Source organism: Cucurbita pepo, chromosome LG18 (assembly GCF_002806865.2).
Source record: "Cucurbita pepo subsp. pepo cultivar mu-cu-16 chromosome LG18, ASM280686v2, whole genome shotgun sequence".
NCBI classification, from domain to species: domain Eukaryota; kingdom Viridiplantae; phylum Streptophyta; class Magnoliopsida; order Cucurbitales; family Cucurbitaceae; genus Cucurbita; species Cucurbita pepo.
This window is the reverse complement of record NC_036655.1, coordinates 8,078,836-8,104,430: the sequence shown is the minus strand read 5'-3', so window position 1 is coordinate 8,104,430 and position 25,595 is coordinate 8,078,836. Positions and strand designations below refer to the sequence as shown.

Below are 25,595 nucleotides of genomic sequence, written 5' to 3'. Positions count from 1 at the left end.
GGAGTGTTTTGTATAATTTAAATTTTAAAAATTAAATGTTTTGTTACAGATAGAGTTAATTCAAACTTACTAGAATTTTAATTAAATATTTTGAATATAAATAAGTTATTAGAGTTTGAAATATATAGATAGGGGCAAATTTGAAAAAGTAAGAACTTAATTACCTAACATATATGGTCTCAATTAAAATCTATGAACACCTTTTTGTACTAAAAAACGAAACTCCTTCTATAAATTACAAGAGATCCAAAATCTTGATATGTATTATCTCAATTAAAATTATAACTTTTTAATATAATATAGTTTTTCAGTTCAAATACGACATATAATTTAATTTAACCCTATGTTTGAGTATTGTTAAAATGTATTATTAATGTTAAAAGTATTTTTTCATTATTAAAAAAAAAGTTTATAAGTGTTTTTTTAATTTTTAAAAAGGTTTTAAACTATTAACTCACTTTTGAAAATTTAATAATATTTATTTTATATTTTAAAAAATAAAAGGTATTTTTTAAATAGAGTATTAAACTTTTTAAAAAATTAATGATATTATTGAAACCGGAAAAGTTTATGATTTTTTATTTTATTTTAATATTTTTATTAATTCCGTCTATATAAAGAAAATATTGTTTTGATTTATTCCGAAATTTCATATTTTGGAGAAATAATTGGTGACGCGAGTTGTTATAGCGCGTATACACATTCGACTATAAAAACTAGGAGGATTTTCAGGAATCCAATCGGCATCACTTCCTTCGGTCCCCGCCCCGGCCTTGTTAAATCCGACTGCCAAACTTCAATTCGAAACCTCGAAGTTTCTGCCATGGCGGAGAGCCTCCGAATTCGAAACATTCATTTCATCACTCTCGTTCTCCTCTGTATCGGATTCCCCGCTCATAGTAATCGGATTCGGCCCGATGAACACCAGCCGCTCTCCAAAATTGATGTATACAAGGCTACTGTTGCACTCCGAAACAATGCCTACATCAAAGCCTCGCCGCTTGTTTTAGGCCTCAATGTAAGTATCTCTACTCAGCTGTTTTTCTCATGCCGTTTTCTGTTGTTTATTATGCAATTGTTTGCTCCTGTATGATTTTGCTTATATCGATAGTTCTGAATGTTCTTCTTACTTGCCGTGTTGACTAATTTTTACTTTATTCGATTCAGTTTGCATATATGAATTTGGAAAATATTCTTAACCGATATTTCTGTTCTCATTCATTTTTTCATCTACATCGATACGGAGTGATTACTGTGTACACTTTTAGCTGGATTGTGCTTTTCGGAGATGTTTCAGCTTTCTTGATTAAATTTTTGTTTATTTATTGATCCTGTTTTCAGATATTTCAGCTTTGTTGATTAATATTCGTTGATTATTCATGAGATTCTTCTCAGATCTTACCTTCTGCGTTGATTTTTATATTACTTTCAAACAGTTCAATTTAAGTGTATGAGATATTTGCATGTCTGAGTTTAGAAATTACGGTTCTGACTAGCATTTCTATTCGGAAAATATTCGTAACCGATATTTCTGTTCTCATTTATATTTTCATCTACATCGATACGGAGTGATTACTGTGTACACTTTTAGCTGGATTGTGCTTTTCGGAGATATTTCAGCTTTCTTGATTAATATTCGTTGATTATTCATGAGATTCTTCTCAGATCTTACCTTCTGCGTTGATTTTTATATTACTTTCAAACAGTTCAATTTAAGTGTATGAGATATTTGCATGTCTGAGTTTAGAAATTACGGTTCTGACTAGCATTTCTATTCGGAAAATATTCGTAACCGATATTTCTGTTCTCATTTATTTTTTCATCTACATCGATACGGAGTGATTACTGTGTACACTTTTAGCTGGATTGTGCTTTTCGGAGATATTTCAGCTTTCTTGATTAAATTTTTGTTTATTTATTGATCCTGTTTTCAGATATTTCAGCTTTCTTGATTAATATTCGTTGATTATTCATGAGATTCTTCTCAGATCTTACCTTCTGCGTTGATTTTTATATTACTTTCAAACAGTTCAATTTAAGTGTATGAGATATTTGCATGTCTGAGTTTAGAAATTACGGTTCTGACTAGCATTTCTATTCGCATCCGATTTTTCATCTGCCTCATTACGAAATGGTTACTTTGCCGAGATATTCTATATTTGTTTATTGATTCTGTTTCAATTTTATATTTCTAGTGCGAGAATATCAGGGATATAATTTGCTTGACGATTTGTTGATTCTTTGTAACTTGCTTCTTACTTTCTGTGTTAACTTATCTAATTTTTCATTCCGTCATTTTGTCTGAGTTATTGTTTATTTGTTGATTCTGTTTCAATTGTATACTTTCAGGGCGAGGATACCGATTGGGTGACGGTCAAGTTTTTACATCCTGAACCCTCAGCAGATGATTGGATTGCAGTGTTTTCTCCTGCGAAGTTTAAGTATGTGACATCTCTTTGTTCCATGATTTAGTATACAAAAATCTGGTTATGTGCATAGCTCTAAGTAAATGTGAAAGGTTATAATATTCTTAGCTTGTTTAGTTTCTATCCAATGATCATGATCTCACTATGATGGTGAAAGTGATACTAGTAACAAAACTGAAAGAACTCTGTTTCTTCGTGGCAGCTCATCTCCCTGTCCTGGTTCAAATAAAAGGGTCCAAACTCCATTAATCTGCTCGAGCCCTATAAAGGTATTCAGAGCTAACTTGTAATATTGACCTTTACGTAAATGTCAAATATATTCCTTTATAATGCTTGAAATGAAACAATGATCATGAATTTCTTCCCTAACAATCTATTTTCCAGTTCAATTATGCAAACTACTCAAGTCCAAATTATGCGAAGACAGGAAAAGCTTCTTTGGTATTCGAGTTGATCAATCAGCGAGCTGACTTCTCATTTGCCTTATTTTCAGGAGGTCTTTCAAATGTTTGTTCTCTCTCCTTGCTTCCTGTATTTAAAAAATAATTTAGTCTAAATTTGTTTTGACTTCATTTCTTGTCCAATATAACCATGATTATATGTTTTTGACTTCATTTCTTGTCCAACTTACTTCATTTCTTGTCCAATATGCAGCCCAAACTTATTGCTGTTTCAAATCCACTTTCATTTAAGAATCCTAAAGCACCATTGTTTCCTCGCCTTGCACATGGGAAGCTATGGAATGAAGTAAGTTGATCGATATCCTTGTATTTCCTTTAATTTTATCGTGGAGAATTTTTGATAGAGGACACAAAAAAAGTCAATAGTGGTCCACAGTTCGAGAACTTCCTATCCTAATGTGATTTCCTTTCTATCCACATCACCATGCTCCTCTAGTTATTATTTAAACTATTAAGAAAACTTTAATAATTTGGATACACATTGCTTACTTTATGTCAATAAATGTCTTCAAAACCGATACTCGTACTTGCAGCCGACATACGTGAGAAAAGTACATATTCTATAGTTGTTAGCAAGATTTAAGTAGCTCATCGGCAGAACAATGGTATACTTTTGTTTTTTTGCAGATGACAGTAACCTGGACCAGTGGGTACAATATAAGTGAAGCTATTCCCTTTGTTGAATGGGGTTTAGAAGGAGAGACACAGACTAGATCCCCTGCTGGGACGCTGACATTTAGTAGGAAGAGCATGTGTGGTATGATTAATTCGTGCAACTCATCAACTAGACTTTGTGTGTGTGTGCATTTACCATTCACTTACAATTTGAATCTAGTTGATTTTTAATACCAAACAATGGCAATTAACCAAAAATTTATTAGAGAATTAGTTCACATCGACCAATCAGATGACTGCCTTGCTCTTGGCCACTCTAGGTTTTTTTTTGCTGCCTTGTTAAAGTTTTACTGCTTTTGTTCTGCAAATTACTTAAAAACAGAGACTATGCCTTATGGTCGACTCTTTAATTTTTTTCCCTTCATCTTGGTGTCCATGGAAATGAGTTGTCAATTCCATCCATATGGCTTCTTAGAACACTACCAACGTCTTTCTTTCACAGTCTCATCAGAACATGAATTACAATTCTTTTAGAAAGGTAGTTAAGGCTTCTTTCAGAGTGAATTGATGACTTTCTTCGATTCTAGTCTTAACATAATTGCTCTACAAACCATCTTATGGTTACTCTTTAATTTTAACTGAAACACTGATTTCAAAAATTTGACTAGTTACATTATGGCATTTTTTATTTATTAAAGGTGCTCCTGCACGAACTGTTGGTTGGCGTGATCCTGGTTTCTTTCATACGAGTTTCCTACAAAACTTATGGCCGAACACTGTGTATGTATCAATGATTGAAGCTATTGGTCTGTACCATTATTAAAATCCTGCTCATGCACACTAAGGATTGTCACGTTGGTTTCAACAGGTACACGTACAGACTGGGTCATCGCTTGTTTAGTGGCTCATATATTTGGAGCAAGAACTATTCATTCAAGTCATCACCGCATCCTGGAGAAGAATCATTACAGCGTGTCATTATATTTGGTGATATGGGGAAGGTACAAAAAGTATTTAGTTACATTGAAAGTTGAAATTCAACGAAACTGAAATTTCTGAACTTCAGTTAATTAACTTAATTTCGGCTCCACTTTGTGACCTATGTTTATTTCTTGTATTGACTTGATAGTTCTCTATATTCTTGAGTGGACGCTCTATAACTGCCTTCACATTTGAGGGACAAGTAACATTTTGAATAATTCGAAGAAACTTGGTTATATTACAAATGATTTTTTGTAAAGGAACAACCCAATCCTTTCTTGTCCTGCCAGTTCAGTTGCCTTTGTTTCACAGGTAACTGTAAAAAAGATATAACAGAATTATCATCCAAACCCGGTTAGAACTTAGAATTCAAATGCCAGCTCTTTCCACATCGAATTTCTCGGAGTTGCTCAAGTTTTGTTTGTGGTAATCTTACAAAAATAAGCTTTTGTCGAAAAAGGCACTGAAAAAAGTTTTTCTGACTTTCAGGGACAACGTGATGGCTCAAATGAGTACAGCAACTATCAACCCGGAGCATTGAACACCACTGACCAGCTCATCAAAGACTTGGACAACATTGACATTGTCTTTCATATCGGAGACCTATCTTATGCAAATGGGTATCTCTCACAGTGGGACCAATTCACTGCGCAGGTGGAGCCCATTGCATCTAGGGTCCCCTACATGGTTGCAAGGTTATCAATATCAATAACTCGATTTTTTTCCAAGCGAATGATTTTTTACCATCTACTTGATAATCTTAAGGGTCTCCAATTTCACTCCTGCAGTGGTAACCATGAGCGTGACTGGCCGAATACCGGGTCCTTCTATGCAAACATGGATTCGGGTGGGGAGTGCGGAGTTCCAACGGAGACCATGTTTTATTTTCCTGCCGAAAACAGAGCAAAGTTCTGGTAAGCCACGAATTCTTTTGCAATTTCATGGATCTATTGCAATGCTGGTTTTTATAAGTTGTTTCACAAATAAACTGTTCACTGGCTTTAGATTCGTTTTAGATTACAAAAATATCATTCTCTGCCGTCTTCAAAATAACTATCCAATCGGATGGCTTAATTTTGTTAAATTGTCTCTTCCAAAAAACAAACATGATCTAACAATAATATTAACTGACATTTCTTGTCATAAATTTAGATCAAAAAATAAATAATGAAACATGTTCGTTATACATGTAATTTGTCTGTTGAATAGACAGTTTCGGATGAAAAACACAGATAATTTCAGCACTATTTATTAAACTATGATGCTGAAAGAATATTTTACTATATTTTCCGCTTTTTATTGAATATCTCAATACAATTTGTGAAGCATTTCATACATGATGTAAATGGTTTCAGGTATAAGACAGATTATGGATTATTCCGGTTCTGTATAGTAGACTCTGAACATGACTGGCGAGAAGGCTCAGAACAGTACAGATTCATAGAGCATTGCCTTGCATCAGCGGATAGACGAAGACAACCTTGGTTGATATTTGCTGCTCATCGTGTGCTTGGCTACTCTTCCAACGATTGGTATGCGTTGGAGGGATCATACGAAGAACCCATGGGAAGGGAAAGCCTACAGAAACTCTGGCAGAAGTACAGGGTTGATATCGCCTTCTATGGCCATGTCCATAACTACGAAAGAACATGTCCAATTTATCAGGTAAACCACTTTTCCTAATCTATTTTTAAAAAAGTTTTTGAATCCGGGTCAAATTTCTAAAAAGTTTATTTTTACTCATCTGTTTTTAAGACTTCAAACTTCCGTGAACTTATAAAATCCAATCTTATTTTCGACAAAAAAAGAAAAAAGCATGGATTTTTTTTAGTGAAAGAAACAAGTTATATGAATGCTTTCCTTTTCAAAACAGAAGTTTGAGATTTTAATTTTAATTTTAATTTTAATTTTTTTTTTTTTTTTTTTTGCTATGGTTTCAAAAAGGATTCTGAAAGAAAATTAGAAAACAAAGCAAATGCCAGTAAATGAATATAATTTACAGAAATGAAAAACTTCAAAAGAATGCCTAACCATATTATCTTTTGAACATCTTGATAGAATTTTTGAAAGCTACTTTTGCGAATTTTTAAAATTGATAATATATTAAAATACTCAGAAATTAGTTTATAAATAACTAACTATGAATTTTAAAAGTAGAATGTCCAAGACAAACCCCCCATAGGACAGCGTCATTATTTTAAAAATCTACATCTTTTAATAATAAAGAAGAATTGAGGTTCGATTTAGACATTTTATTTAAGAGGGGTAGACAAGAATGTGGATGAACATGAGTCAATAGCATAATTTTTTAAGGAAAATCCATATCATGCCTTTATTCTAAACTTTGTTCGTCATTATGTTTTTATGGTGCTCGTGTAGAATCAATGCGTGAATGAAGAAAAAAGTCACTATTCGGGCACTATGAATGGCACAATCCACGTGGTTGCTGGCGGAGCAGGGAGCCACTTATCCGCATTCACCAAGGAAATCCCCAAATGGAGTCTATACAGAGACTACGATTTTGGTTTCGTAAAGTTGACGGCATTCGACCGTCACTCTCTGCTTTTCGAGTACAAGAAAAGCAGCGACGGTAAGGTGTATGATTCCTTTACCATTTCAAGAGACTACAGGGACGTCCTGGCCTGTGTTCCCGACAGTTGCGAACGCACAACTATGGCCGCCTGAACTTGGACTTTCTCCTCTTTCATGTGCTAGTTGCATTGCATATATCGTCTCCCTGAAATATGATAGTTATGTTTATTTAGTTAATAATTAGATAATGCAATCACAGGGACTCTCTCCTTTTGTTCTCAAGGTTCCAGGGACTCTCTCCTTTTGTTCTCAAGGTTCTTATTAAAATTTTAAAATTTTATATTTTAGCCTTTAACATTAGGACAAGAGTAAACAATTTTTTGGTCCCGATAACTCTTTAACTCTTTTCAAAAACAAAACATTATAGCATTTTCTTTTCCTCCCTCCGATGCCGTCAAAGAAGAGACTGTCGGCGAAAAAAGAAAAAAGATTTTAATTTTTAAAAAAGAAAAAAGATTTTAATTTTTAAAAAATTAAAAATATATTTTATTTTGAAAATTTTAAAACGTATTTTTTAAAATAATTTGAAATGTATTTATTTTGAGGAATTAAAATAAATTAAATATATTTTTTATTTTGGAAATTTTAAAATGTATTTTTTAAAATAATTTAAAATGTATTTTTTAAAATAATTTAAAATGTATTTTTTAAAATAATTTACAATGTATTTTTTTAAAATAATTTAAAATGTATTTATTTAAAATAACTAAAAATATATTTTATTTTGAAATTTTTAAAATGTATTTTTTAAAATAATTTAAAATGTATTTATTTAAAATAACTAAAAATATATTTTATTTTGAAATTTTTAAAACGTATTTTTTAAAATAATTTAAAATGTATTTATTTTGAGGAATTAAAATAAATTAAAATATATTTTATTTTGAAAATTTTAAAACGTATTTTTTTAAAATAATTTAAAATGTATTTATTTTGAGGAATTAAAATATAATATTTATAATAAAGAATCACATCAACTTCGTCAACGGAAAAACTAGACAGAACAACCAATATAGATACCAAAATGAAATAATCCAAAATTCAGGAATGAAAAGTGTAATTTCAGTTAGTCCAAAAAGTTATAATTTCATGCACTCATTTAGTTAATGTCTAAGCTAAGTCACGAAAGTATACTTATTTATCATTATTATATTTTTAATAAAAATTCTTTCAAAATTGTTTTAAAATCATAGTTAAATTTTGAAAACCAAAACCGACTGTGACATTTTTTAATAAAAAACAAAAGGAACGGTTCTTTTCAACAATAAATTTTACGAACCACTCCCTTAATAAGCTTCAACTTTAATCTGATGTGCTAATTCAGTTTTGTTGGTTCTAAATTGATTTTATGAGCTGATATAAAAAAAAAAACGATCAAATCATAGAACTTTAGTTTACAAGGGGTTGGAGTATCGTGGTCGAGTGTGCTAGGTGGAAAGTAAAGACCATGTATTTAAAGATAATATTGGCCTTTCGTTTTCTACTTTTTAAAAATTATTCTCGCATACCAATATTTTAAATCTACATGCAAAATCGCTTTATAATCATAGTTGAATTTTGAAAAAATAGCCTTCTGCTTTTAAAATTAAAACAGAAAAAGAAAAATAGTCTTGAATAGAAATTATAAAGTTAGTTTTCAGAACTGAAAATCAAAAAAGAAAAATCGAAGAGACAAATCTATTTAACAGACAATTTTACTAACCTCTCACGCTCTCAATTTTTTTAAAAAATATTTTAGAATTACCCTGTTTAAAAACCATTATTAAAATGTATCAAATATCGAACACACAATGGTCTCGTTTTGTAAACTTAATTACTAAAGCGATCTAATTGGAAATTGATGGGTGTAAGCAAAAGATACTTTATTGGCGTACCTGAAGAACCTCCAGAACTGATTGTCGTTCCTTTCATTGATTGTTGCAGAAACAATTTGTTGTGCTTAAGCCAGCCAGCCTTTAAGTTGTCGACGTCGCTAAGCTGAATACATACTTCAAGCAAAATGTTTCTATAGTGAATTTTCAAACCACTATGAGGAAGCAAATGGAACTCAAATAATAAGAGGATACGTTCCACAGTTGTTAAAACTTACCCGTAAATTGAAAACCAACTCCAGAATCCTTGATGAAAGGTCAGCAGCACCTGAAGGTTGCTTGTCCATTTAAGACAAAAAAAAAATAAAAATAATATTTGAGTCGTTTGTCACGATACTCGCAGCTTACAATATATTGAATCCGATGAATTATCACAAATGTTCACTGTAAGGGATTACCTCTGAAAGGACTCGGTAGTTTGCAGCGAAGGATTCACCAACTTTTCAACTTGAACCTTTTCGGTTTCAAGCATAGAGCAAGTATTTCTCAACTTGATTCAACAGAAAGCTGCCTGAGTTTCATGCAGGAAAATGTCTAGCTCCGCCCCTAGGGCTATCGACCACTATCCAACAATTTCAGTAACATTATCTTCTCCAATCATTCGATGATTGATGGGTGATAATGGATAATCTATTCTTAAAAGTGAGCAACGAGCCGCGTATTGAAACACAACCTGCATATGTGGTTTCCATAAATGGCTAGAAACAAAGTAAACAAATAACAGCGCACAAGTATTCTACCTAAAATTATGATCTGCTGGATAAATTCATGGCATTTAAAAAAAACGGCAGTAATTATTAATCATAAAACTAATTGTCAATTAGTTTTTATGAATATGATTTGACCCTACAAGTATGATATTTAGCACAATTTCTAACCTTGGAGTAACTATCCTCGAGCTCGATTGACCTTGCCAGCGTAATGTAAATCTACCCTCTGAATCCTCCCGTCCACAATGGTCAACCCACCATCAACAATGATAAATCGAAATAGATTACCTGAAGACAAACCCTAACTGAAAATTCAAGAAATTCTGGTATTTACTTGCTGACAAAGAAGAAACCTCAAATGTTGGTAATAAATAACAACAGAAAACCTGCATGCATGAAACTCGTGGCATTGACCAAAATGGGCTATTGAAGTGAGTTAAACAAAAATCTCCTCCCAGAACCCCTCCCATACTCGTCTACACCCTCTTGATCCTTCCCAACAGTATGTCTCATGAGATGCCAAATAAACAAGTTAAACATAAAAGTCTAGTCAAAGAAGAGGACGCAAAATGTCTTCAACATAGAATGATAAGCCTGGCTCTGAGGACCATAACCACTACAAACATCCGTAAGAATCTAAACCAAAGGATAAAAAGAGAGTAGAGTGACCAAGGGATATCATAGCAGGGGAGCCAAATAAGTGAAAAGAAATGAAGTAATTGAGAAGGGATGTATGTAACAGAAAGGGAGACCAAAATATGAGATGCAAAGAGAGAGAGAGAGATGCCAATATCAAGCAACAGTTTCTTCAGCTAACACAATCCCCAATAACAACATTAAAACTAAGATATGGTGACATAGGTACCATGCCAAATTACACAACAAACCAACAAGGACAGAAAGAAGACATAATAACCACAGACCTCATTGCAAGCAAAAATGTAGTCTTAGGAAGCAACATGTAATAAACAAAAGAATTTTAACACTAATGAACCATAGAAAGGGTTAAATTTGGATCAACAAAACCTTTTCGATCAAGTCACCATCTAAGCAACCAATGTCCACAGAAGGATCATCTAATGTAGCACCCTTTCCGTCACCTTGTAGCTCCAAAACCAGCTGATCATTCAAATAAGGCAGTATTAGCATTATAAACTGCATGAGAGAGAGAGAGAGAGAGAGAACAGATCCATGTCGTATCACAAAAATGGATCATTGACCACTTCAATTGACTAGAAACTAAGATAGTGGCAACATTATTTATAAAAAAGAAAAAGAAAGGAAGAAAATAATTGCAGACATTCATATAGTTTTTTTTTTTTAATAACAAGAAATGCAGAGATAAAGTACCTGCTGTTGGCTTGGAACTTGTCCATTTTATCTGTGTCAATAACATATCGACTGCAATTCTCATCCTTCCAGACCAATGCAAGTGGTGTACCTGGCTGGTAATGGGAATGCCTAGAACAAAGACAACTTCTCAATACGTGATGGATGAAGTTATACCTTGTAAGCATAGAAACAGATTCATAAAATGAAAGAAATAACTTAACAAGAAGAACAGAGCATAGCAATTATCAAGCATAAGCATCATAACATTATAACTTGAAAATTGTTAAATATGTAATTCTACATGTACATAAGGAGTGGTCCACAGGTTTCAAAATATTCCAATACAAGATAACAGAAGTTATCAACTAAATGAAAAATTATACATGAAAGAAAATAAAATTAAAACCTCATTTAAAAGGAGAAGGAGAACTCCCAATGTATTAAATCATTTCTTGATGATAAATCTTACTTGTAAAATAATAGATCATCCTTGACCAAAGGTACGGCTCCTGTATAAGCCACATAGAGACTATTTTGATGGCATGTATATACAGGTATCGAGCTGAATTTATATTCGTGATACTATGAAGGTGGCTCACAAGCACCAGTTTCAACAAGCTTGGAATTGAGCCAGAAGAAGCGAAACTCAGCTGTGTAATCATAAAGAGAATATCCACGTCAACAAATCATATTAATGACGTAGTACATTTGTCCATCTACAGGACATTCAAACCTTTACTAATCAATAAAGAAAACGTGGACTATGAATGGCATAGGAATTACGAGAAACTTACCTCATGAAATATACAATTTAGAATAGAATATGTTTGACCGGATCCAGAGGCATTTTTTTGTCTTTGCTCGGTTAGGTAGAGCAGAAGGAAACCGATGCAGAATTGATCCATTTCGTAGCCTGCTGATAGTTGTTCCGTTTGAAGAAACTACAAAGCATCGTTTACCGGAAGGCCTTGCAAGTACGCATCTAAAAACATCCAAAGCACAACAGAAATGTCAACCGCAGCTTCGAAACAGAGTCAAAAATGAAAGAAATAACTTAATAAGAAGAACAGAGCATAGCAATTATCAAGCATAAGCATCATAACATTATAACTTGAAAATTGTTAAATATGTAATTCTACATGTACATAAGGAGTGTTCCACAGGTTTCAAAATATTCCAATACAAGATAACAGAAGTTATCAACTAAATGAAAAATTATACATGAAAGAAAATAAAATTAAAACCTCATTTAACAGGAGAAGGAGAACTCGCAATGTATTAAATCATTGCTTGATGATAAATCTTACTTGTAAAATAATAGATCATCCTTGACAAAAGGTATGGCTCCTGTATAAGCGACATAGAGACTATTTTGATGGCATGTATATACAGGTATCGAGCTGAATTTATATTCGTGATACTATGAAGGTGGCTCACAATCACCAGTTTCAACAAGCTTGGAATTGAGCCAGAAGAAGCGAAACTCAGCTGTGTAATCATAAAGAGAATATCCATGTCAACAAATCATATCAATAACGTAGTACGTTTGTCCATCTACAGGACATTCAAACCTTTACTAATCAATAAAAAAACGTGGACTATGAAATGGCATAGGAATTACGAGAAACTTACTTCATGAAATATACAATATAGAATAGAATATGTTTGACCGGATCCAGAGGCATTTTTTTTGTCTTTGCTCCGTTAGGTAGAGCAGAAGGAAAACGATGCAGAAGTGATCCATTTCGTAGCCTGCTGATAGTTGTTCCGTTTGAAGAAACTACAAAGCATCGTTTACCGGAAGGCCTTGCAAGTGCGCATCTACAAACATCCAAAGCACAACAGAAACGTCAACCTCAGCTTCGATCATTCGAATCAAATTCATTGAGAAATTAAGATTTTCTCTCTTTTTCCTTTTCATTTTCTGAATCCTTGTTGATGTAAGAATCAGACATTTGTGCAACCAGAAAGCTCTATGGTGAGGAGGATCAAACACTCCAACAAACAAACAAAAATGAGCAATCAAAATTAAGCTCGGTATACAATTGGCCAAGCACCGGAAGTGAGTGAGAATGAAACAACCGGAGAGATTTGAATTTGAATGCGAACATGCAATTATGAGCAAAAAACAGTGCTCATAAAACCAATACCAAAGCTGCGATGATCAGATGAGGCATCGAGTAAATAGAAACAAGATCCAAGCCGAAGTAGTAGTTGAAGAAAACATAAGCGTAAATAGATAACTTAATATTAGTAACAGAGAGATGAGAAGGAATTATAACCAGTCTTCGCTAAGCCGATCAGGAACATCTATCATCCATTCAGGAAGCAACAGTTGCTTCGATAACCACTTACGAGCCTCTGAACCTTTGAGCTTCAAAGCCTGGAGCACATCGAGATCTATCAGAGCAGGCTCGTTAAACTCATCCTGCGGTAGTAGCTCCGGAAATCATTCTGTTTCGGATTCGAGTTCGTTTAGTTCAATTTCCAGCACCGGCTCAGAGGTAATAGGCTCGTTAAATGTGGATGAGAGGGAGAGGAGCGTGGAGGCTAGGGAGCGGGCTTGTTGCTGAGCGTCGCGGCGCTTCTGCATTTTCCGTTGCAAAGGAAGTTCCCGCCGGTTTTAATGGTCGGAGATCGCTGGCCGTCTGTTCGGACAGCGAATGCGCGGTGCCATCTTCGCGCTAAAACTCAATTATCGAAATGAAGGAAGTCTCCAGTTCGGCTTCCGAGATATCGTATATTAACTGCCCACGAAGAAATTCCATAATTTAAATTATTTAATATAATATTGGGCCCTCAACATTATGGGCTTTGGGCCCAGTTCCAGATGAGCGGTAGTCTATGACTTCAGCAAAGTTAAAAAGGAGCTATATTTCTCGTAAAAAAACAATAAAATTTTAAAATAATTCATTTTTCTATAAGCACATTAAAAAAAAATATAATAATATATTTATTTCATCTCACATAAAATAAACATATAGATAGAAAACAATTGTCCAGATCAAATCCTAATTAATCTCAGTAAAGTTTATTTTTCTTTTTCATTTGTCTAATTTGTATTTATTATAAAATATGATATTCAAAGTAACACGTTTTATTTATTTAACTGGTAATCCTTTAGAATGAAAAATTAATGTCTAATTTGTTGATTAAAACTTTATTATTAGTTTCCTATTCTTAAAATTTATGTTTTCTTTANAAAAAAAAAAAAAAAAAAAAAAAAAAAAAAAGCTTGATTTTTTAAAAGAATTATAAATACAGTTAACAAAACAAAGAAACAACTACGTGAAAGAATTGTTAGCTTAATTTTAAACTAAGTAACCATAAAACGTTACATTTATATTTCTAGTTTTTTAATCCTTTTTTTCTACCAGTATTTTTAAAATTGAAGTTAAAAATTAAAAAATTAAAAAAAATAAAAAATAAAAATAACCATAATTTTTAGGTAGCACATGGAACGTCAATAGATAAGAGCAATAGCAACTACCGGAGATAAAGTATTATTTTTATATTATTTAATGGGAGAAAATGGGGGGAGAGAGAGGGAGAGGGAGAGGGAGAGGGAGAGAGAGGGAGAGGGAGAGGGAGAGAGAGAGAGAGAGGGGGAGAGAGAGAGAGAGAGGTACAAAAATGGAAGACATGCAGGGTTTTTACTTGGAAAGCAAACGCAAGCACAGAAAAGAGGAGCCCCAAAAGGAAGATGCTTTGTCTCAATCCGCAGTTTAGTATTTATGACTCCCAAACCTTCATTTTCCCAAATTCCAACCCCCACCATTCTACCCTCCTTCCTCCTCCGTTTCCCCCCCTTCTTCCTTCTCTCTACAAAATTCCCTCCCAATGTCTTCTCGTCTTCTTCCCCGCTTCCCCACACCGGGCCTTCCACGCTTCATAGCTTTTTGCTACTGAATCCCTCCTCCCTTCTCGCTTCCTCTCCACCGAATATTCCCTAAAATGGCCGCCACCAACACCAATGTCGCCACCGCCGTCGACGACCGCGTCTTGGCCACTGCGCAGCAGATCGTCAAGAGCCTCAATACCCCTAAAGAGGTTCGTGAGGACATGCTCTTGATTCTCTCCAATTTCGATAATCGCCTTTCCAGTATCGGTAGTATGATCAACAGTGACAACAACTCCAACACCGAGAACGATAGGTTGGATGCTGCTGAGAAGGTGATTCTACGTTGGGATCCTAATTCAGATGTACCGAGACCGTCGCTTAATTGGGAGGACTCGCCGGACGAGGCGGCTGAATATTTATCTGCGGTGGATGATATACTCCGGCTAGTTGAAGGCCTGTCAATTGGGTCCGAGTCGACCAAGATCGTTGCCCGGGCGGAAAACGCGATCCAAATGGCGATGTGTCGGCTCGAGAGCGAATTTCGCCATATCCTGATCCAGAGCACAGTTCCTCTCGACGCCGATCGGCTCTACGGCTCGATCCGAAGAGTTCACCTCTCATTTGCGTCCCATTACAGTGAAATTGACGACGAATTCGAGAGTTTCGGCGAGGAAAGTCGCAATTCCGGGCGATTCCATGAGCGAGGTGCGACAATTGGAGAAGATTCTTGGGTCGATTTGATCCATCCCGATGCGGCTGTTGATCTCTCGGAAATTGCGGACCGTATGATTCGCTCTGGCTACGAAAAGGAGTGTGTTCAAGTCTACAGCACCGTTCGTCGCGATGCTTTGGACGAGTGTTTGGCAATTCTTGGCGTCGAACGGCTCAGCATTGAGGAGGTTCAGAAAAGTGACTGGAAATTTCTAGACGAGAAGATGAAGAAATGGATCCAGGCCGTCAAAATTACTGTCCGGTTGATTTTGGTCGGTGAGAAGAGGCTCTGTGACCAGATTTTTAGTGGCGCCAATGAATCCCAGGAGATTTGTTTTAACGAAACAGCAAAAGGGTGTGTAATGCAGCTGCTAAATTTCGGTGAGGCAGTGGCTATTGGGAAGAGGTCACCGGAGAAGCTGTTCCGAATCTTGGATATGTATGACGCTCTGGCTGGCGTTTTGCCACACTTGGAAGCCATGGTTTCCGATGAGTTTCTGATCGGTGAAGTACACGGAGTATTGTCTGGACTGGGAGAAGCAGCCACGGGAACTTTTGTGGAGTTTGAGAACGCTATTCTTAGCGAAAATTCAAAGAAAGCAATGCAAAATGCCGATATTCACCCGCTCATTCGATATGTAATGAATTATGTTAGGCTGCTGGTTGATTACAGTAAGACAATGAACTCTCTTTTAGAAGATGAGGAAGAACAAGACATGCCAAATGAGAAGGATAACGATGATATACTGCAGTTGGAAAGCACGTCGCCTTTGGCTCGTCGATTGTTCATGTTGTTATCGTCTCTGGAGTCCAATCTTGTGGAGAAATCTAAATTTTATGAGGATGTTTCTATGCAGTTCATATTCCTAATGAACAATATACTGTACATAGTGAAAAAGGTGAAAGATTCTGAGCTTGCCCAGCTGCTTGGCGATAACTGGCTTCGCAGGCGTAGCGGCCAAATTCGCCAATATGAAACTAGTTACCTTAGAGCCTCTTGGAGCAAAGTCTTGTCTTGCTTAAAGGATGAAGGCATTGGTGGGAGCCCAAGCAACGCCTCCAAGGTAGCTTTGAAGGAGAAGTTCAAGAATTTCAATGCAGGTTTTGAGGAAATCTGCAGGGTTCAAACAGCTTGGAAGGTGTCGGATACTCAACTGCGCGATGAGCTGATCATATCGGTTTCGGAGAAGGTGATTCCTGCGTACCGCTCCTTCTTAGGAAGGTTTAGAAATCAGTTAGAGAGCGGAAGGCATTCTGGGAAGTACATAAAGTACACGCCAGAGGATTTAGAGAACTATCTGTCAGATTTGTTTGAAGGATCACTTGCTGTATCACATCACTTGCGAAGAAAGAGTACTTGAAACAAATCCAGACTTGAAACTGTTTGATGGTGAGCTGTTGATCTTTTTTTTTTTTCTTCTTTCTTTTTTGCTAATGTTATAGAACACATGAGACTGGGAAGCTTACGATCGTACTTACCTTTGTTCATACACTGTATAATACATTACCATTGTTGTATACATTAGATTGTGGATCTTTATTTGAGGTCAAGTAATATTGTGGACATAACTCCAAATCCCCCCCGGACCCGACCTCGGCTAGTCGAAGTCTATTAATCTATTACAAAGAAGCAAGAGTCAAATCTACAGTAATGCAATACTTTTGTTGTCATTTTTCGCACCTTGGCCCATAAATTGGCAGGAAACTTCAATCTTCTTGGTTGCAAACGATCGGGTTGTTGAATTATTATTTGACCGACAAGATTGTACGGCAACATGTATTAGATAGATTCAACCATCATATTGTCTGTGTCTAAACTCCATAGTTATTTCCTCGTTTCTTCGTCGTCGGAAAATCAGTAAAAAACTGATAAACAAACTGATTTTTTGCATTTTCAGGGACTTCATAGAAGTTGAGATAAGAAGTAGAAGGTATTACGGTCGAGTGAGGGTGGCATTTTCTTAGCCGCAAGTGGCGACTGGCCGTGAGTTATGTTCTCCGGGGGAAGCTCAGCCATTTAGTTATTTGGGTGTTTTGCCTGAGGGGCAGAGCTCCTTCTTATCGCTTGTGCTGGGCCTCTGATTTTCACCCAACAACCGCCAGAATTCCCCACTCCCATTAAGTTTGGGGAACAAGTGACTGCATTCAGTCACACACAGCTAGCCAATATGGCAATTCATTTGGTCAGATGAAGCCATCAGCTCAATTATTATTCAATGACAGCTTTCCCATCCCATCATTTGATTTTCAAAGCTCTATTACCTCAAAGTTGTTAACATTAAAAACTTTGTTACATAATTTTACTCTTCATTTCAAACACTAAAAGGAAAAGCACTCGTTTCCCGTCTGGTCTTTCCCAAAATGTAAGGAAAAAGAGGGGGAAAACCACAAGAGAACTAATTACAGGTTATAAGTTGCCTATGTTTACAATCTGCACGTTCATCGAAGTTCGAGGACACACACCCAACAGAAAACTAAATGAAGAGGGCCAAACTGTTTATCCTAAGTAAAGTGCCCACAACATTATGCTGTTGCTGGCTACCATTTCACTCTCAAACCCGACTATTCTCAGGCAATGGTAGAACACCGTCGAAGAAATCGCCAAAGTAACCGCGAGGTTCATGGACTAACCTCGAGATGATATCTCTGAGGGTGACAACTCCTTCCAGATTGCCATTGTCGTCGACTACATACACACGGTGGATCTTCTTCGAGTCGAGCAGCAAAATCAAATCCTTTACAGAGTGATCCTTCTTGCACGTAATCATGTCGCTCAGCATCGGAGAGAACTCTTCATGCTTCTCTAAGTAGCTTCTAACCGCAGTCAGAAAGTTCTTGGCTGTTATCGATCTGTCAGAACGAAACAAGAGACCGTGTTATTTCGATTATTTCGTAACAAAATGTAATACTTTCCCTGCCAATCAACGAAGATTTTGATGGCAAACCTGTAATCGTGGTAGATTTCTGGTGCAGTAAGCAAGAAATGAATATCTCTTAAACTAATGTTGCCTACAGCCTTGCTTCCACCCTTTTCAATAACAGGTATACCTCCAACCTTCTTCTTCCTCATAAGTTTGAATGCTTGAAGAACAGGCTCGTCCTCGTACACCTTGACAATAGAAGCCGGTGACATCATCGGAAGACCGAGCTCCGAGAGCGTCTTTGTTCCCCAACTTTCAAACCATTGAAGCCCTGCACATTCTGCTAACATGTGAATCACAGCTGATTGTGTAATGATGTTCTCAATCTTTCCCTCCCCCAAGTCCACCACTGGTATGCTTTTCATTTTGTACTTTGATAGCAGTAACAACATTGTCAAGAAGGAATTCGACGTCTGCAACGCAAGAAATGGCGCCCAACGGAAAGATCCCGAGATGTCTCGCACCTGTACATTTAGAAGATTTGATCAAAACACCATGCCAATCCACATTCATCAGCTACATAATCTTGAAAACGAGACCAAACCTGTGTGCTCTTGTACAATTCAGAGGAAGTTAACGACTCAAAAAAGCTTCCCGGCGTCGATGCGGCGGATTCTGGGCCGAGTACCTGCTGTTCTAAAGGAGATATCACCCCATTTCTTGCCGCAGCCACAGCACTTCCATCACTAGGACTTCTCGGGGATGGAGGTTCCGACTGCAACACAAATCGTGTTAACATGAAGAATCAAACACAAACGAATTCATAGAAGCTCAAATTCAACTAACCTGATAAAGAATCCAAACGGCAATTCCAGCAAACTCAACGACTCCAAGGTATCTATCAATCCAACTTGAATGATCAGGTGCGTCAACGTCCACTACCGGTGCACTGAGGATCTTATGTTGGGCCAAAATTTGAACAGCTTCAGCTAGACTGCTATCCGATTTGATCTCAATTACTGAATAACAACACTTCAAAATGATCAAACGAATAAAAACAACGTGGAAATGAAGAACATATTGGCTTCTATGAAATTGAAAAGAGCACAGAATGAGCAATTCTTCGAACCAAAAACGTACCTTGATTAAGAGGGGCAGAAGGAAAGGCAGAGACGGGGATGCTTTCAAAGCAAGCATTAAGCTTTTCAGTGGGGCTGAGCTGCGGCTCTTGAACGTCCCATAAATCTTCCACTCGCATCCCCACCTTCGCCTCTGGGCTTCTCGGACTCTCCTCTGTCGCTGCCATCACCATTTTTTCTCCTCTTCTCTCTCTCCAATCACAGACTTTCCTTTTCGCTTTTTCTAATCCAACTCTGTTCTTGAGGAATGATTTTTACGATAAATAAGTCCCAACTCAGTGAGGAATGCTAGTGTCCAACACGGGGGTTTATTTCAATGTGCTTTGATTTAATCCTGGCGGTTCAAAGTGCGGACTTTTGTAGAGGGGAGATTTGACTGGACACGTGGAGGATTCGGGTGAGAGATGACGAATACACCTTTGATGAGGGTGTATTGGTCAAAACAGATCTGCGTCATTTACGTACAGCACGCTAATGCTTATCCCATTTGTCGGATTGCAAATAAACAAACCACCTTTCTTCCTTCTTCTTATCCCTACCTTTACTGATCACCACTGATGGGCAAAGCGCCGGACCCGCACTTTGCGTCCTGCTTTGTCTTCACTTTCGTGATGATGTGGCTCCATGTCGTGGCCTCTTCACGTGCTTCCGTGGCGGCCACGCGCTCAATTTCATCATATTTTTTTTTTTCTTTTTAAAAGAAAATAATCTTGTGTAGTGGGCCGTTGGGTAGTTTATCCATGAACCGATTTCAGCGGCTTTCGTGCAATCTCGGCCCATAGCTGAAATTCACAAACCACTTTTAAAACGATATTTAATATTTATTTAGTCAAATTGTTTAAATCAAGATCAACGGTTAAATAAATTGGTGAATCTTTTGAAATAAGATCAATTGTTACAGAAATTTAACCTAATTCTTCGGTTATCTTTGCTGCACAAAGAGGCGGCAAAGATTTTACTGCGCTTGGAATGTATGCACTCCCGTGACTCATTGTTCTGCTTTTCTACTCTGCGAGGGTTTCTCGCCATGGAATCTTCCGCTTCGTCGTTGCTCATGGCGCTTCTAAGTTTCTCGGCGACCTTCCGTCTAGTGGCTTACCGTTCCTTCTTCAAATCCGGTAATGCTTTTTCTCGAATCGCACTTTGATTTGAAATTTGCTCTTTTGTGTTCTGTTCTGTTCCGAATTTAGATAAGGAAAAATTCAGTACGCACAGTTTAATCGATCATTTTGACCTGAAGCCTCGGAAATTAGACAATTTCGTGTTTTGTAATAATGCATTTGAGTCTCAGATGGCATTTATAAGAGGAGTTGAATCGTCTACGTTATTGAATTATAAAAGAATGCTTTAAGGTTCTCTCGTATGCCTACTGTCATTTTGCAGGCTTCCATAATATTAGCCATCAAGGACCAGATGTTTACAGGTAGAAGAAGTTAATATGTTTTTAATTATTTAAAATCAGTTTGATACTTGATTTTACATTTTTAACATGGTTTGTAAAGCGTTTTTAACCATTTCAAAATTACTCAAAAACATGCTTTTAAGTTTTTTCTTTTTGATCATGAGATGTTTGAAGATTCTCTGATGTGTAGGATGAATTACTTGCCCGCCTAAGAAGCGCTGATGTTGACAACCGCTAAAGGAGTTGAGACACCGGCAATCTCCATGAACATGAGCCAAGCAACCCAAATCGAGGAAGTTGTGGATTACTTTCTTTCTCAACATTTAAATGTGTAAAATTAGGAACAAAGCATAATATCTTCAAGTTGAACTGACGGTGGTTTTGGAAAACAAAAGTTCGTCATGGTTATTTGTATCCATTTTGATGATGAGAAAAAACGTTCTTACCTAAATTATTGAGATTCTTACCAACAATTGAATTTTGCTTCAAAATGTCAGATTCTATGATATAATTGTCACAGGAATTAAATACAGCGTTTGAGTGTAGTTTTAAGATCTTATCTAAAAAGTGTTCGTGTTCTAATCTAAATCATCGGCATCACATCATTTGCGATAGTTTTGAAACGTTTTTCTTTCTTGAGCGATCAATAACAATATCTTATAAAGTTAATTTTCAAAAAAAATACATGACTTTTTTGGCCCTCTATAACGATTGTTTGAAATATTCTCACTCACTTATTGTTTTGAGAGAGAAAAATTGGTTGCTGCACTTTTAAAACGTGGAAGGAAATGTACAACATAACTACGTAGCTTAAGTGTGTTGTGAAATGTGGCTAAGTGGAATCTATGAAGCAAGACTTTTTGGGCAACGACCCCTCTTCCACTTCGACCTTTTCAAGTCGACAAAAGAAAATAGTAACGAAAATACCCCATGATTGGCAACAAGAATTGAGGAAGGCCCACCTCCTCCAAGTGACTTGATTGACCACCGTCATCGCCAGACGTTGTCCACATGTCGACCAAATCCTCCCACTGTTCACTCCCACCACCAAACCATATGCAGACAAAATAAAAAGCTTGCTAGAAGCGGCTCCGGCCATACAAGTGGGGGTCGGAGCCTCCATTTTTGGACGGTGGCATTATTTTAAACCCTAAAATATCAGTGGTCACATAGATAATGCTCCCACACCTATTCTACACTCCCTCCCTCNAAAAAAAAAGAAAAAAAAAAAAAAAAAAAAAAAAAAAAAAAAAAAAAAAAAAAAAAAAAAAAAAAAAAAAAAAAAAAAAAAAAAAAAAAAAGGTCATTATGACTCTAATCTTTGGTGAGATATCATTTCAAAATCAGCCTTTAATTTCATCCATTCAAATTTTAAATTTGTTTAATTATATCAATTTTTATTAAATTTGTAAATAAAACACGTGTGTACTTTTTTAAATATATACTTGATGAATTGAGATTAAAAATTTAGAGAGAAAATGTTAGGATTAAAAAAATGATTTTATTTTTATGGACGGCGTCAATGGTTCTCTCAATTTGATCACATTTTCTACTGGGGCGCCTCTCTAGAGAACTCAGAAGACCGACTACTCCACAATAGAAAACTTATGATGTCTTTCACAATTTTAAAAAATCTATTTGCTCCCAACCTGATCGTTTCTCGTTTCTTAAAGTCTTTCATCTTCGCATCCCGCACCAGGCTCAAATTTATTAATTAATATAAAGACGCATTATTTTGTTGATTAAAATCTTAATCTAGCTCATACTAAGCAAATGCAAAATAATTATTAATTTATAATTTATAATTAAGAAAAGCGAATGATAATAAAGATGTGGAGTGTGTTGGATAGAATGAAAAATAAAAAAGTAGGCACGTTTTAATTTTGATAATGGATTGGACAATACGTCAATTGGGCTCCCAAATTCACACGTGCTTTTTGGCTTACAACTCATCATTTCCCAACTCTACAAATATTAGTCAATACCTTTCTCTTCTCAGACAGCAAAATTGAGTTCAAACTTGGGCGAAACCAAAAACCCCAACCACCATGCAACTCATCTACTTCGCCCTCTCCCTCTTCTTCCTTCTATCACTCTCTTCCACGGCCTTCTTCTGTCTCTATCTCTCCTTCTTTAAATTCTACTGCTTCTCCAAAAACCGCTTTTATTCCCCTCCGTCATACCCTCTCATCGGCTGCTTGATCTCTTTTTACAAAAACCGGCGCCGCCTTCTAAGCTGGTACACCCACCTCCTTTCCCACTCTCCCACTCAGACCATTGTGGTGAATCGCCTTGGTTCGAGGCGGACCGTTGTCACCGCCAACCCCGCCAACGTCGAGCACATGCTCAAGACCAATTTTGTTAACTACCCTAAAGGGAAGCCGTTTACTGATATACTCGGCGATCTCCTCGGCTGTGGCATTTTCAATGTCGACGGCGATTTATGGTCCACCCAACGCAAGCTTGCTAGCCATGAATTTTCCGCTAAGTCTGTTAGGGAATTCGTCGTTAAGACACTTGAAGATGAAGTTCATCTCCGTTTGATTCCGTTGCTCCATAACGCTGCTCGAACTAACGCCGTCCTCGATTTGCAAGATGTCTTGGGAAGACTCGCTTTTGACACCGTTTGTAAGGTTTTTGTCTCCCCTTAACCATACCCTTCATGCATGCTTACCATTATATTATAATATATTCCTAATTATATTTTTGATTGTTTTGTTTGTAATATTTAGTCATGAATTATTTGTATTTATTTATTTATTTATTGTTGTTTACCTTTATTATTCATTACATATATTTTTTTTTATAATTTTCACAATTATTTAGGTGGGTGGTTTTAACAAATATTCTCATGTATGTATTTCAGGTGACTGTAGGTACAGATGAGCAGTGCTTGGACATGTCGCGCCCAGTACCGGCAATAGTAAATTCATTGGACACGGCAACTGGGATCAGCGCAAGGAGGGCAGTAGCGCCACTTTTTGTCACGTGGAAGGCCAAGCGCATGCTCAACGTCGGCTCCGAAAAGAAGCTCAAAGAAGCGGTGGAAATGGTCCATGAATGGGTCTCCAACATCATTCATAACAGAAACCTGAACAATAGTAATACGCTCGATCATAACCACACACACGGCGATTTGTTATCTCGCCTCTTGTCGGCCGGCCACAGCCAGGAAGTGGTTAGAGACATGGTCGTCAGCTTCATAATGGCCGGCCGTGACACTACCTCCGCCGCCATGACGTGGCTTTTCTGGTTGCTCACTAAGCACCCCAAAGTCGAACAGGCCATAGTGGACGAAGCCATTAAATTGTCTGGCGATTCCGAAACTGCGTCGTTGGGTTATGGTTACGAAGAATTGAAGGATATGAAGTATTTGAAGGCGTGTTTATGTGAGTCCATGCGGCTATACCCGCCGGTGGCTTGGGATTCGAAGCACGCAGCGGCGCCGGATATCCTGCCGGATGGAACTCCGGTGAGGAAAGGGGACAGAGTCACGTATTTTCCGTATGGAATGGGGCGGATGGAGGAGCTGTGGGGGAAGGACCGACTCGAATTCAAACCGGACCGGTGGTTCCAAAACGGGGAGTTGAAACCGGTGAGTCCGTTCAAGTTCCCGGTGTTTCAAGCCGGTCCAAGGATGTGCTTGGGAAAGGAAATGGCGTTCATTCAGATGAAATACGTGATGGCCACGGTTTTGAAGCGGTTTGAATTTAGACCGGCGAATGAAAATGCGCCGGTTTTTGTCCCCTTGTTGACAGCTCATATGGCTGGTGGACTGAAGGTTTATGTGGGGGAAAGGAAAGAACAAAAGTCAACCATCTAGTAAGGATCAAGTCGTCTCAAAAGTATGAGATATTTTTCAAAAAACAAAAAATAAGATTTTAAGTGTCTAAAATAGACAATATTATATTAATGTAGATATATGTGGCAATTATTATCATTAAAACAGTGTTTAAAAAGACTTGGGAAGTGGATTTGAATCAAATGCAAGTCATAATTGAAAAAGCATAATAAATCTTATACGAAATTAAGTATAAGAAAGACTCATAAAATGTTAAATAAATATATTGGGAGAACAAAATATCTTCAACTTTTAATATTAGGATCCCGATCATGCAACAATAGAGTTAGATATAATATAAAAGTCAACAACATCGATAAATTTTAAATATTACCGTGTTTGCTTTAGCCCGTTATGTATCATTGTCAATTTCGCTGTTTTAAAACGCGTTTATTTGGGAAAGGTTTCTACATTATTATAAAAAAAATGTTTCGTTCATATCTATAATAAACCTGGAATCTCATAAACATGGCTCCCACGAACCATTTTTATATAACAATGGTAAAAACTTTTAAAATTTGCTTGGCTTCTTCCTCAAACTTTAAGATATTAATCTTCTTTTTTTCTTAATACTGTTTTTAAATGTGGCACACATTATTTCACCCTATATTAATATTATAGTATATTTTGCATTGTTTTTGAGTTGAAAGACATTTTTTTAAATTTTTAAAAAAGTTTAATGTTAATAGATATTTTTTTGAATGATTTAAGATATTTTTAAAACTTTTATAGATATTTTTTAAATAAGATAATATTTATATCTATTTAAAATTAATTAGATTAAATATCATCGATGAGTTTTTTTTTTTTTT

General features: G+C 36.4%; 4 protein-coding genes and 3 long non-coding RNA genes across 8 annotated transcripts; 4 read left to right on the top strand and 3 right to left on the bottom strand.

Annotated features, from left to right (window-relative positions):
- Nucleotides 1–670: 670 nt before the first annotated feature.
- Nucleotides 671–7,297, top strand: LOC111780390 (probable inactive purple acid phosphatase 27). Its single transcript, XM_023660771.1, has 12 exons — nucleotides 671–1,018; nucleotides 2,350–2,441; nucleotides 2,629–2,695; nucleotides 2,811–2,933; nucleotides 3,081–3,173; nucleotides 3,515–3,644; nucleotides 4,201–4,282; nucleotides 4,371–4,503; nucleotides 4,973–5,178; nucleotides 5,272–5,397; nucleotides 5,839–6,148; nucleotides 6,863–7,297. Exons 1-12 carry the CDS (start codon nucleotides 824–826, stop codon nucleotides 7,166–7,168), a joined length of 1,863 nt encoding a protein of 620 aa, XP_023516539.1. The 5' UTR covers nucleotides 671–823; the 3' UTR covers nucleotides 7,169–7,297.
- Nucleotides 7,298–8,955: 1,658 nt separating this feature from the next.
- On the bottom strand, nucleotides 8,956–10,098 carry LOC111780603. The gene is made up of 5 exons (XR_002812861.1): nucleotides 10,043–10,098; nucleotides 9,825–9,944; nucleotides 9,345–9,619; nucleotides 9,165–9,214; nucleotides 8,956–9,063 (listed from the first exon to the last, which is right to left on the bottom strand). It is a non-coding gene; the product is annotated as an uncharacterized LOC111780603 (long non-coding RNA).
- Nucleotides 10,099–10,125: 27 nt separating this feature from the next.
- Nucleotides 10,126–13,680, bottom strand: LOC111780604. Its single transcript, XR_002812862.1, has 5 exons — nucleotides 13,271–13,680; nucleotides 12,621–12,809; nucleotides 12,296–12,476; nucleotides 11,007–11,117; nucleotides 10,126–10,775 (listed from the first exon to the last, which is right to left on the bottom strand). It is a non-coding gene; the product is annotated as an uncharacterized LOC111780604 (long non-coding RNA).
- Nucleotides 13,681–14,567: 887 nt separating this feature from the next.
- On the top strand, nucleotides 14,568–17,859 carry LOC111780338 (exocyst complex component EXO70B1-like). Its single transcript, XM_023660712.1, has 2 exons — nucleotides 14,568–16,930; nucleotides 17,439–17,859. The coding sequence occupies exon 1, from the start codon at nucleotides 14,943–14,945 to the stop codon at nucleotides 16,899–16,901; it is 1,959 nt and encodes a 652-aa protein (XP_023516480.1). The 5' UTR covers nucleotides 14,568–14,942; the 3' UTR covers nucleotides 16,902–16,930; nucleotides 17,439–17,859.
- LOC111780341 (SNF1-related protein kinase regulatory subunit gamma-1-like) lies at nucleotides 17,851–19,788 on the bottom strand. Its single transcript, XM_023660715.1, has 5 exons — nucleotides 19,542–19,788; nucleotides 19,248–19,420; nucleotides 19,006–19,176; nucleotides 18,486–18,925; nucleotides 17,851–18,390 (listed from the first exon to the last, which is right to left on the bottom strand). Exons 1-5 carry the CDS (start codon nucleotides 19,711–19,713, stop codon nucleotides 18,093–18,095), a joined length of 1,254 nt encoding a protein of 417 aa, XP_023516483.1. The 5' UTR covers nucleotides 19,714–19,788; the 3' UTR covers nucleotides 17,851–18,092.
- A 637-nt stretch (nucleotides 19,789–20,425) lies between these two features.
- On the top strand, nucleotides 20,426–21,411 carry LOC111780342. 2 transcript variants are annotated; one of them, XR_002812833.1, is made up of 3 exons: nucleotides 20,426–20,658; nucleotides 20,924–20,963; nucleotides 21,133–21,411. It is a non-coding gene; the product is annotated as an uncharacterized LOC111780342 (long non-coding RNA). The 2 variants fall into 2 exon arrangements; XR_002812832.1 differs by having other exon boundaries at nucleotides 20,427–20,963.
- Nucleotides 21,412–22,979: 1,568 nt separating this feature from the next.
- Nucleotides 22,980–24,765, top strand: LOC111780340 (cytochrome P450 94B3-like). Its single transcript, XM_023660714.1, has 2 exons — nucleotides 22,980–23,575; nucleotides 23,809–24,765. Exons 1-2 carry the CDS (start codon nucleotides 22,991–22,993, stop codon nucleotides 24,763–24,765), a joined length of 1,542 nt encoding a protein of 513 aa, XP_023516482.1. The 5' UTR covers nucleotides 22,980–22,990.
- Nucleotides 24,766–25,595: the final 830 nt, after the last annotated feature.